The following is a 13,243-nucleotide window of genomic DNA, read 5'->3' as shown; positions in this document are numbered from 1 at the left end:
GAATGAGGTTACATTTCAAAGAGATCCATTCAATGCAAAAACAAAAAGACAATAGCTAAGCCCAGACTGGTTCCTAATATTATGTACGTTTAAGCCAACACACCTGCACCATTCTTCTGTCCATTGGATCAAACGACACAACAGGTGTTCATATAAGTGTGGTGCAGCTGGAGAGATGTGACGTGTGGAGGAGCAGCGACACCATGTGGTAAACCGTAAATCATTAGTTATTGCGCGGCAAATTACTGTTGAATGAGGTTTTCTTCCTCCAGAGGTGCATGGGATTTCAAGGAAGCGCTTTTTAATAATTGGTAAGTGTTCGCTGTCTTACAAATCGCCTTGTAACCGCAAACTACTTGACCTGTTCTTACCAGCGCTGAGAAAAGTAACATACCACGTGACAACTCAGTCTACGTTCTTCAGCAGCAGAATGGACAATAATGTTTTCATAATTAACTGCACAGAGAAACGTATAGCCACTTAATTGAAAAGTATTGTTTTGTAATACATGATGAATTATATAATAAATTAATCAAATTAATAAGCAATTAGAAACCGCATCGAAGCCCTTTTAGTGTACGCGACTTGTAGTGCGACTTCCAAAACACTGCAAGGCGCCAAACACATACGCTAGTCTCTGATCAACGTCATCACAGTAACAGAAGAAGATTATAGGAAGAGATGGGCGAGGGAGAATGAAATAAACAACACAATAAAAATAATTAATTATAATGCAGCGCTAACTGGGACAATTATCATAAACTTAAAGACTGCAACGTTTCCTCAGGAGAGGAGGTCATGGCGTTTGTCACAGCGAACTGGAACCCTTTGGGCGAGGCTTTTTACAGGTAAATAACAGAATAGCTTAATCATTCTGCTTATTAAAGGGTGCCGAATATGAGTGTATGAAACCGTTACCCTGCACATATGCTCAACCTACTCCTTTAGGTACAGTGGAGCTTTTCAACTGAACGTCTGTAGTTTTGTTATGAGTTGTCACTTGGGTCATGTGACAGCTGTCATGAGTGGCAGTGAATTGGTTGGCAGCACAACTGCCTATTTCCTCAAAATGTATTTAGGCTACCGTTCTCAACAAATACCTTAGTTTGTTTTATATAATCTTACTGTAATCACATTGGTCTGATCATGGTTAAATTATTTTATTCATATGTTATGGTCATCACGAAAATGAAGGCAAGACAACTGCAGTCAAAAACGATGCTTTTCGTTCACATTTTTTCATGCAAAGTATCAGACTTCTGCAACAAGGATATAATAAATGTGTTGGAAAATACATTTGGGTTTATAAAAAGTTTGTATGTTTTATGTGTACACATTAGTATATATGAAGTATATATTTGCAGTGCCAGCTTTTAAAAGCTGTTTAATTAAATGTTTGACAGAAATCTCAACTTCCACTAAATACATGAACCAGACCTCACACGTTTGTTCTCAACTATTTTATTATATTTTACTGAATTATGTATTAATGTAATGGTTTATTTACTTACTAATTTATTACTCAATTTATGTGAACAATGTTCAAAACTAGTTCTTTATTATAATATCCTTTTTTATGAACTTTATGTACTGCAATAGTGACAGTATTGTTTGAACTTAATAGGAAAAAGTCCTGAAGTTTCCAATATATAGCCTTCCATCCACTGCTTTGAAAACACTGACATTTCCTGAAGATATTTATTTATAAGAAGCAATGTAAAAAAATAAATCATATTCAGTTGATGATTAAAAAATATTGTCCATGCTTTTTAACTTATGATATGTTTTTGAACTGTAATGTCAGCCAAAAACCCAGACATTTGTCATTTCTATCCCCTAAACATATCACTGAAATGATATGTTTAGTGGATGGCAGGATGTCTGCTTATATATTTAAGTATATTAAAAATGTGCCATGTTTGATCTCAGAGAAATTGACTAAAAACAAGTGTCCTCTACAGAGGACAAAACCCCAAGGAGGTTTCCCCAAAAGCATGGGTTGTTTTTAATTAGGCAAAGGTATTAGCCTGGCTTCATGTTGTCCAGCAAAGCAATCATAGCAGGTGCTATTATGCTTTTATTTTTAACCCTGTTCACCTCCCCCTTCTTTGTTCTTTTTTTCCTGAAACAGAAAGATTGAATTGTATGAGATGGGCTGGAATCTGAAAGATGGTCTGAGAGAGTGTCTGGTTTCCGCGGCTCCATATGGGGGTCCCATCGGTGAGTTTTGGGTGAGATCAGCCCAGCTGAATGTTGTTGAGGAAGATTATTTCTCAGTACATAGTTATTTTGTGAAATTCAAAGAGAATGACTTTTCTTTCTCTACCAGCTCTCCTAAAGGGGCGCATCCGACGCTCTCCAAGTGCCAGACCTCAGTTAGAGATCTACTCTTCCTCAGGACTGCCTCTGGCCAGTTTTCCAGTAAGAACACACAGTGGCGTTCTGGGATCCTTGATTAATCTAAATAAAACAAATCACGATGTGGCTGTGTGCGATTTATCAAATTGCAAAGGCTGTGACTTATTTGAATGTACAGTATATGCGCTGTGTGTTTCGGAGTGAAGCGTGGCACTGTGTTCTTGCATGTGAGCCGCTCATTTTCCACCAGCGTCTCAGTGCGGCTCGCTTGCATTAAATGCTTCTCCACATGAACTCCGTCTCTGCATCTGCTCTGAGTTTTGGTCACTTTAACGTAAATTTGGGAATGCAACATGCGTTCCTACACTACTTGCCTACACTACTTCTTCCTACACTACTTGCCATTAATTTTGCAATGACGACCGTATTGTTAGAATTTATTTGGTTTAATATTGTTAATTGTTTACCACACTGACTTGTGGCATCTTCCCAACATATGCTGTAGGCTACGTCCTGATATTTCCATTCAGTAAATGTTTGGGGGAAATGTAATGAGAAGCACTTATCAACAAAAGAGAAGCAAAAGTATTGTAATTTTTTATTTTTTTAGGTATTCTTATTATTATATTGTTATTTTTCTTAAATACACATTTTTTATTTTACATTGACATTATAATAGTAATATTTATTTTGTTTTTACAGTAACACTTCACAATAAGGTTCATTAGTTAACATTAGTTAACTACCTTAGTTAACATTAACTAAGAATAAACAATACTTCTTCAGCATTTATTAGCTTTAGTTAATGCACTGTGAACTAAAATGAACCAACAATGAACAGCTGTATTTGTATTAAGTAACATTAACAAAGATTAATAAATACTGTAACAAATGTATTGCTCATTGAAAGTTCATGTTAGTTAATATACTCCTTATTGTAAAGTGTTATTGTTTTACTTAGTAATTTATTAATAATAATTAATATTATTACTATCATTTCATTGTCATATTGATAATCAAACACACAATTGTGGCAAAATTGTGCAGCACTACAAACAAGCAAGACACAAACAGCAAACCTGGAATTATTTTAATTTGCATTTTGAATTGCAGTCACAGTTTTTATTAGAAAAATCGCAATTTGATTTTTTTTATCAAATCGTGCAGCCCTAGCATTGACTGAGTTAATAAAAATACTGCTCTGTTTGATTGCTTTTATAAACAGAAAGGCTGTATAGTAACCTCTCTCGCTTTCTTTGTGTGTCTCAGTGGAAGAGTGGAGTGGTGAAGCAGTTGGGTTGGACTGTGACCGATGACCTACTGTGTGTTCAGGAGGATGGCACTGTGCTTGTCTATGATCTCTTTGGTGGCTTTAAGAGACACTTCAGCATGGGCAATGTGAGAATGCACACGGTTTCAAAATGCATCAAAATGTTTCAAAATGCATCACTGAGCCATAGTATTGATTCTCTCGCAGGAAGTTTCTCAGAGTCAAGTGCTGGACACCAAGATTTTCCATTCGCCGTATGGGACAGGAGTTGCCATATTGACAGGTGCCTTGCGATTCACTTTGGCCACGAATATTGACGACATAAAACTGAGGCGGTTACCTGAAGTTCCAGGTAAATAATGCATTATTTGTGCTATTATAAGAATGCATAATTCCACGTGGGTCTGTAAGCGAGGGTTGAGGTTTCTAAACCTGAATGGTCATTTTTTTAATTTGGTGATATTTTATTTCAGGTCTACAGGGGGCACCCTCATGCTGGGCAGTCCTTACTCAGGACAGGCAATGTAAAGTGCTGGTGGCTAATGAATCTCAACTGTTCATCTTAGACAATACAGCCTGCACACCTGTGGTAAAGAACACTCACACACACTCAGACTACACAGATATTCAGTTTTAATCAGTCTCTAGAATGAATCCTCACTTTCAGACAATATAGGTCTTCTGTCATAGGTCTTCTGTCATGTTAAAATGACATGTTTAAAATAAAAATAAAAATCGTTTAATAGCCAAGGTCCAAAAGCATTCAACAGTCACTCTAGAGCTACTTGGGGTATATTGGAATACTGTGCATTAAACTTCAAATGTATTGGGTTTCATATATAATACTGTTCAAAAGTTTGGGTTTTGTTATTCAACCAAATGAATAACATGAGCACCAAATCAGCATATGAAGGATCATGTGACACTGAAGAGTGGAGTGATGATGCTGAAGTTCTGCTTTACATCACAGGAATAAATTACATTTTTAAATATATTTTAATAAAAAAGCAGCTATTTTAAATTAGAATAATATTTCACAATATTACAGTGTTTACTGTATTTTCGACAAAATAAATGTAGACTTGGTGAGCATAAGAGGCTTCTATGCGAAACATTAAAAAATCATTTTAAATTTGTTTACATGCTTCATGAAATGAGTAGTTTATTAGCTCATAGAAATGTCATTCTTTTTGTCCCAAATCAAAATAATGTATAATGTGATTTATTTAGGACCTGGTTAGTTTGGTCAAAGGTTTAAATTTTATGTTTATTGAGAAACTAGTAGTCACAGTGGCATGACACAAAAGTACTAGAAAAGTGCAGTTTGGAATCGGACTCTGGTTCAGATCAAGCAATCAAACTAAGTGTGAAAACAGCCAATGTTAAATTGGGTAAATAATGTTTTATTTGTGGTGTGTGTGTGTGTGTGTGTGTGTGTGTGTGTGTGTGTGTGTGTGTGTGTGTGTGTGTGTGTGTGTGTGTGTGTGTGTGTGTGGTGTGTGTTGTGTGTTGTGTGTTGTGTGTTGTGTGGTGTGTGGTGTGTGTGTGTGTGTGTGTGTGTGTGTGTGTGTGTGTGTGTGTGGTGTGTGGTGTGTGTGTGTGTGTGTCAGACTCCTCCAGGTCTCTCTCCAGAAGCATCCAGTATAGTTGACATATGTGTCTCATTCAGTTATAAGTATCTGGCACTCATCACTGACTCTGGCCATGTGTGGATGGGCACGTCCAACCTAAAGGTAAGTGAAATCCAGCAATATCACTTAAATGTATTTTACATGTATGGACCTGTATATGCTGCTCACAATTTTAGCAACTTGTCTAAGTAAATGTTTTTTAATCAGTTCATTTCTCTGTCCGCTTTAATTAATAAGTGAATTACTTGGTCTTAAGTGTTAATTACAGTCTTAATATTTTTGCACAACAAAGCAGCATCAGGTGATCAATGTTGTCTTCTGCAGGAGAAACTCAGCGAAGTGGACACCAAAATCAAAACTCCTCCCAAACAGATGGCCTGGTATGAGATCATTTTACACTTTGCTTGATTTATGTATATTTTGTATATGCAATATTTTTACTCCAATTTACTTTTAAGGACAAGTTTGTAATGTTTTTTCTTGCAGGTGTCGCAGACCCAAGAGTCAGCAGCCATCGGCGGTGGTCATGTGGGACGGGCTTCTATTAGTGGTGGGAGAGTCTAAAGAAACAATTAAGTACCACCTGGACGATGAATCGATTCTGGTGCCGGAGCTGGACGGGGTCCGGATCATCAGTGGAACACACCATGAGCTTCTGCAAGAGGTCCCAGGTTAGAAGATTTATATAGAGAAAAATCTATACTACTGTTTAAAAGTTTGGGGTCGGGAAGATTTTTGTATGTTTTTAATATGAAATGTATTCCTGTGGTGGCAAAGATAATTTTTCAGTAGCCATTACCAGTTTTCAGTGTCACATGATCCTTCAGAAATCATTCTGATATGCTGACTGGTTGCTCAAGAAATTAATATCAGTGTTATATTTTGTTATTTTTGGGGAAAGCACAATACATTTTTTCAGGGTTCCTTGATGAATAGGAAGTTCAAAAGAATAGTATTTATTTTAAAAATAAATATTTTGTAACATTATAAAACTCACATTTATGCATCTGGGAAAAAAGTCTTCTTTTCTTTCGCCCAAAAAAAAAAAACCTTACTGAGCCACTTCCCCACAAGTTTTGATTGATTTGATTTTCCCATGATTCTCTGCAGGTGCATGTGAGGAGATCTTTAAAATTGCCTCAATGGCTCCTGGAGCATTACTGCTGGAGGCACACAAAGAATATGAGGTATGACACAATAACTATGTTGGATACACATTATTAAAACTTGACATGGTGTCTTTACAGTGAAAAACGTTAAAAGTTTCCTAATGCATAATAGATGGATAATCTATTCGGACAAAATGTTTCAGTTTTGCCAACATAAAAAGGTCTTAATGGTGAAAGCTAATTACAACAGGTTTGTTATGTCTAATGGCTTTTGTGTGTGAACATATTTGCAGAAAGAGAGTCAGAAGGCAGATGAGTATCTGAGAGAGATTAAAGAACAGAGTCTGCTGAGTGAGGCAGTGAGGCAGTGTGTGGAGGCCGCTGGACATGAACATGAACCCGAGACTCAGAAAACACTCCTGAGGGTGAGCCACACTGGGTGAATGTTGCGGGAAGAGAGATATTTCATTTACAGAAGGAATGACACTAATCATGGGTTTATGATTGACATGGTTCTTGCTCTCCCTGCAGGCGGCTTCATTTGGGAAGTGCTTCTTGAGTAATTTTCCTCCAGAGCAGTTTGTCAGCATGTGTAGAGACCTGCGGGTGTTGAATGCAGTACGAGACTATACCGTGGGCATTCCTCTTACCCACACTCAGTTCAAACAGATGACCCTACAGGTGCTCATCGACAGGTGAGATGATTTTATGCAGAACAGCTGTCTGCTTCCATTGCCGGGATCTGTTTTGTGATTACTTCCTTTGAAATGAGTAAAGTTTTAAAATGAATGTAACAAAGCAGATTATTCATCTTAAGTCATGGCTCTTTCTCTTTCTCAGACTGGTGTATCGTAAACTCTATCCGCTGGCTATTGAGGTTTGTCGCTATCTAAAGACTCCGGAATATCAGGGAGTGAGCAGAGTACTTAAACACTGGGCCTGCTACAAGGTGTGTGTGTGTGCGCGCTTTTTTATTATACTTTTGAAGGATCTCTGAATCTCTGAAAATATCCCTGTAGAAGTTGAAAAACACAGTTGTGATGTCCTCACTTATAAAAAAAGTATGCAAAAATAATGCATTTATTAAACGCTACTAATGCCAGAAGATGCCTGTAAGCGGTTGGTTTGGCTTCATTTACTACCTATTTTACATGTGTGTGAGAATGAGAGATGAAGACTGAGTAAATGCCATTTATGAAGAACAGATTTCATGTTTTTATTCCAAGTTGATGTGAATTGAATGTTAATATTTAATTTATTTTGTTATTTAAATATTCAATGTTAATTTGAATGTTAATATTTAATTTATTTTGTTATTTAAATATTCAATGTTAATATGAATAACAACAATCAATTAATATGGTATAATATTACATATTGTATTTATATCTATTAAATTATATTTAACACATATTATATATTTAATATTATATTATATTAATGTTTGGGTGTATATATATACATATACAAAAGTGACACTAAAGACATTAATAATGTTACAAAAAATCTACTTGAAATAAATGCTGTTCATTCAAACTCTCTATTCATCAAAGAATACTGAAAAAAAATATCACACAAAAATATTAAGCAGCACAACTGTTTTCAAAATTTATGATAATGCAAAATGTTTCTTATACTGAAGACTGGAATAATGGCTGCTGAAAATTGAGTTTTATCATCACATTTTAAATAGAAAACCGCTATTTTAAATTGTGATAATATTTTACAATATTACAGTTTTTACTGTTTTTTACTCAAATAAATGTAGCCTTTGTGAGCCTTTGTGATTTCAGAATAGGACACATAATTGTGTCCTATTCTGAAATCTCCATTCATTATAACATTGATTTCTCCTGTTCATTATAAGTTTTATAAAACCACAGGCATCAAGGTTTTTTTCAGAACCAGAGCACATTTGCAGATGTAGACGGCTTTCTTTGCACTTGTTAAAACTTGTATGACATTTCGTCCAGTCTGAGAGGTTTCGATGCAACACAATGAAGCTTGTTAGTGAAGTGCCTATCAAGTGAAGCCCTACAAAAGTTTGTTTCCATTGTGTGTGTTTACGTAGGTCCAACAGAAGGAGGAATCAGATGAAGTCATAGCAAAAGCTGTGAGTGTGAAACTAGCTGATGCTGCAGGAATCTCCTACTCTGAAATCGCCACTAAAGCATATGAGAGTGGACGCACAGAGCTTGCCATTAAGGTACATGCATGCACAGACCATGTGCTAATAAAGACAGAATTATTATTAACTGATTTGATGGGTTGTCAGTCAGTTTGTGTTGATCTCTGTCTTTCAGTTGTTGGAGTTTGAGCCTCGCTCTGGTGAGCAGGTCCCACTGTTGTTAAAAATGAAGAAGAGTCCTCTGGCTTTGAGCAAAGCCATTGAGAGTGGAGACACAGACCTCGGTAAAAACACATTCACATCCACCTTTCAAAACTTAGACACACCCTGTTACAGATACACACATTCTTAATTGACTACTGGATACATCGAGGTGGCTTGCCTACCTTCATGTTTTCTTGTATGATAGTGTACACAGTGGTCATGTACCTGAAGAATGAGCTGAACAGAGGAGACTTCTTCATGATGTTGAGGAACCAACCTGTGGCTCTGAGCCTTTATAGACAGGTACAAACTATGACACACACACACACACACATACACACCCTGCTGCTGCAGACCTGAGAACCATAGGCATTATTTATGACGAGGATCATAACTAACCTATTTAATAATTATAAGCTAAGGATGTGAATGTGACAAATGCCTACAATGAAATCTCATTGGCCCAAACCCCTCTGCTCATAGCTGTGTATTAAACATCAAATCGCTTCTGATTGGCTATGATTTTGTTACTTTATTTACATGTCACTTTCAGAGACAGAAACATTACTACTGCCTATTTAGGACAATTTTTCAACAAGACCATTCATGTCAGCTCTTATATAGCCACAGTGTTGTTATTGTTAACTAAAACTTTTAGTTGAAGTATTTTTGTTTTTTTATTATTGAAATAAAATCAAATTTAAATACCATATGAAAAAACTAGAAACTAGAAATGTTGACAAATAACTGAAATAAGCTGAAGTTGAAGTACTAAAATTACTGGAACTATAAAAATTAAAGCTAATTAGAAATATTTTTTAAAAGAAATTAATAAATAAAAGACAACACAACATTTCTAAAACTTAAAATAAAAATGAAGCTGAAAATATACAAATAAAAGCTAATGCAAAATATTAATAAAAACTATAATATTATATTATATTAATAATACTTGAATAATACTTTAGCATTATACTTAGATAATGTCCATGCATTGTATTCTGCATTTTTAAACCTTAATTGTTTGTTATGTCTTTATGTTTTAGTTCTGTAAACATCAGGAGCAGGATACACTAAAAGATCTTTTCAATCAAGATGATGATCATGAAGAACTTGGCAATTTCTACGTAAAGGCCAGCTATAAAGAGAAGGTAGGCGCTTACAAATCTTTATAGCAGCTTTAGAAATTATGATGGCTCCATTCCAACAAATTGGTGAGGTTCGTCTTCTTTGCTTTCCACCTTAATTATTTCAGTTGTATTAGCATGTTGTGCAGATTTATTATTTTATTACTAAGAACAAAAATGTAATTGTGTGTGTAATTGCAGAGACTGGAAGCTCGGATCGCTCTTTTACAAAGTGCGGTGGACGAGTACTACAAAGCCAAGAATGAATTTTCTGCCAAGGTGAAGACCTCAGACTCTTCTGATACAGGCAGATTAGCAGCCTGGGTCAGAGTGTATTGTCTGTGTAGCCAGAACATTACATCTGACTGTGTATTATCAAGAGGAATTCTAGCCTTTCTCTCTCTTTTTTCTCTCTCTCAGGCCACAGAAGATGAGATGCGTCTGCTGCGGTTTCAGAGGAAGCTAGAGGAAGAGAAGGGTGAGCCGCTTGTGGGATTCCCTCTTCATGAGACCATGACCATGCTTCTGTCTGTGGGACTGCACAAACACGCCGAACAACTTTACAAAGACTTCAGAGTGCCTGACAAGAGGTGTGCCTTCTAACTATAGTTTTACTCACAGGATTTATAGTTTGTCTTTCCCACTGACGGTGTTGAAAACCTTGACGCATATCTGATTGCAACTGCTTTTTAAACAAACAAAAAAAGGTAGGGTGGGACTTGATTATGTCCATGGGGAATTGATTGGATGGTTGCTATTGCTGTGATCTCATGTGAGTGACAGGTTATCAATTGGTTCCTTCGGACGGTTCGTTTTAATGACGGTTCAAAAAAACGATTACCAGTTCGCTTATGTAATCACGCTTTAATTTAATGTTGACTTTAAAGACTGCAGTTGTAATGCAACCTATAAAAAATTATATATGCTGTCAGGGGGTAACCCAGGGGGGGGGGGTATAAATCTATATATACTGTATAAATATTTTTCAAAGCTTGTAATGCTTATTCAATGCTTGTCTCTAAATAAAGATGAATATAATGTGAATGTCATGATGATACGAGTGAAGGTGTTTCTTATTATCAGGTTCTGGTGGCTGAAGTTGAAGGCTTTGGCTGAGAAGGAGGACTGGGACGAGCTGGAGAAATTTGCCAAAAGCAAAAAGTCTCCTATTGGATATCTGGTAACTAATGTCCTGTTGATCTATCTTAGAATTATTGTTGTGAATTGATCTTACTTCTGTCTTTCTTGGATTACAGCCGTTTGTTGAGGTGTGCATTAAACACCGTAACAAATTTGAAGCCAAGAAATATGTCTCTAAAGTCACACCTGAGCAGAAGGTCAAAGCTCACCTTGCAGTGGGGTAAGAGGTTATTACGAAAAGTATTTAAACAGACAAACATTTTGTGTAAATGTATTACTATCATTGTGTTAGATAACAAAATAACAAACTATTTTGTTAGGTTTAAAATTCAATGCAGTATACACTACTGTTCAAAAGTTTGGGGTCAGTAAATGAATACTTAATAAATTAATACATTTAAGCTTCGTTCACACCAAGGACAACAACTATAATGATAAATGTACACGGTAGTTCAAATCGTTCTAAATATAAAAGAATAGCAGAGTCCACAACACAACTATAATGATTACAGCACAGAGAAACTATAAAAACATTGACAGCCAATCAGAATCCTTCCTGCTTTAAAGAGCTCAAGCATTTAAAGCAGCAGAGGACATAACTGTCGCATGTGCTTATAATACACAGAACGATATCGTCCACAGCTAATATAGTTATCATTATATTTATATTTATAGTTGTCAGCAAGGACGCATTCAATTGATAAAAAATGACAGTAAATGCATTTATTAAGGTACAAACAATTTATATTTGAGGTAAATGCTGCTTCTATTCATCAAATAATCTTAAAAATTGTATCATGGTTTCCACAAAAAATAATAATAATAATAAAAAATAATAATAATATAAATATATATATACATATATAAGCACCACAACTGTTGATGATAATAAGAAATGTTACCAAATGCTATCAAATCAGAATATTATAATGATTGTGAGCAATGATGCTGAAAATTCAGCTTTGACATCACAGGAAAAAAATACATTTTAAAATGTTTTCAAATAGAAAACAGCTCTTTTAAATTGTTATAATGTTATACAATATTACTGTTTTTACTGTATTTTTGATCAAGTAAATGCAGCCGTGGTGAGCATAAGAGACGTCTTTCAAAAATAAAAATTCTTACTGACCCCAAACTTTAGAATTTGAGTGTACATTACTGTTCATGACTAAGACAAAGAGCCACTGTATAATATTGTCTGTCACTCAGGGATGTGGAAGGTGCCGCAGAGGCTGCTATCGAGAGGCGTAGTGAATCCGAGATCAGTACTGTTCTGTCACGCTGCTCATCCACCACTGATCATCTTCTGATGGAACGCCTCAACCGTGCTAAAGCCACTGCTGCCAAAAAGTGAGCCTGTCCACTTCTGCCCTGCTCAACTCAACTACATTTGCTGCCAAACATTGAACTCCTGTGCACCGCAAAGAAGCACGCAGCAGAATTTGCTTTGGCTGTGTAAACAAATCCTGGCGTAATGGAACATTTTCATGAAAATTCTGCACAATGAAGGAAAATGTCTTGGATGGACACACAGAGAAAAGGACAGACAGCAAGAAAACTGAGCTTGAAGTAGTGCCCATCTTGCACTTCACTGTAAACCTTAACCTTTGTACCTACAGTTGCATTATGAACCATTGTGTTTGTCGTAGAATTATTCTGTCATTGATCATATGCCTGTGTTCTGTAGAGATTATCTGACTCTATGAATATAACAAAACATTTGTTATTTTAATTAAACCATGGTTGGCTACCAAAATGTGTTCGATGGAATTGTTGCACCTAAATCACACAGTTAGGGAAGCCCATTTCTGCCACATAAGAAATAAAAAAAACATGCTTTGGTAAATCTTAAAAATGACATACTAAGTCATAATTATGGAAAAAGTCGATATGACATGTTAAATTGAAATTAAAAAGCCCAAAATAAGGGATAGTTTTCAGAACTATCATAATTCAGACTTCAGCAAATCATAATTCTGACAGAAACCAACTATCAGAATCAGAATGAGAAAGAGCTTTATTGCCACACACACACAAGGAATTTGTTTTGGTGCTGAGGCTTCCAGTGTTGTATTTGTATAGTCCACTGGAAGCCTCAGCACCAAAACAAATTCCTTGTGTGTGCAAGCACACTTGGCAATAAAGCTCTTTCTGATTCTGATTCTGATAGTTGGTTTCTGTCAGAATTATTATTTTATGTAATCATTAACTTTTTAAGTCATCATTTCGAAATTGTTTGTCATATTTTCGACATAGTATTTCACAATTTCTAC

At 35.8% G+C, this 13,243-nt stretch overlaps 1 protein-coding gene across 2 annotated transcripts; it reads left to right on the top strand.

The window, feature by feature from the left end:
* The first annotated feature begins 215 nt into the window (after positions 1-215).
* On the top strand, positions 216-12,726 carry vps16 (VPS16 core subunit of CORVET and HOPS complexes). Of its 2 annotated transcripts, none has more exons than XM_077199549.1 (22): positions 216-311; positions 2,132-2,220; positions 2,330-2,421; positions 3,628-3,756; positions 3,836-3,980; positions 4,102-4,217; positions 5,239-5,361; positions 5,584-5,639; positions 5,746-5,930; positions 6,370-6,446; positions 6,662-6,793; positions 6,900-7,063; positions 7,209-7,317; positions 8,440-8,574; positions 8,672-8,780; positions 8,906-9,003; positions 9,747-9,851; positions 10,029-10,106; positions 10,248-10,417; positions 10,911-11,007; positions 11,084-11,187; positions 12,180-12,726. In XM_077199549.1, the coding sequence occupies exons 2-22, from the start codon at positions 2,151-2,153 to the stop codon at positions 12,322-12,324; spliced, it is 2,439 nt and encodes an 812-aa protein (XP_077055664.1). In that variant the 5' UTR covers positions 216-311; positions 2,132-2,150; the 3' UTR covers positions 12,325-12,726. The 2 variants fall into 2 exon arrangements, with proteins under 2 accessions (XP_077055664.1, XP_077055663.1); XM_077199548.1 differs by lacking the exon at positions 216-311 and adding an exon at positions 617-848.
* Positions 12,727-13,243: the final 517 nt, after the last annotated feature.

Source organism: Siphateles boraxobius, unplaced genomic scaffold (assembly GCF_051911475.1).
Source record: "Siphateles boraxobius isolate OS27281-9 unplaced genomic scaffold, OSU_SipBor_1 41, whole genome shotgun sequence".
In the NCBI taxonomy this organism is placed as follows: domain Eukaryota; kingdom Metazoa; phylum Chordata; class Actinopteri; order Cypriniformes; family Leuciscidae; genus Siphateles; species Siphateles boraxobius.
The sequence above is the reverse complement of the archived record's forward strand: the minus strand, read 5'-3'. Positions and strand labels throughout refer to the sequence as shown.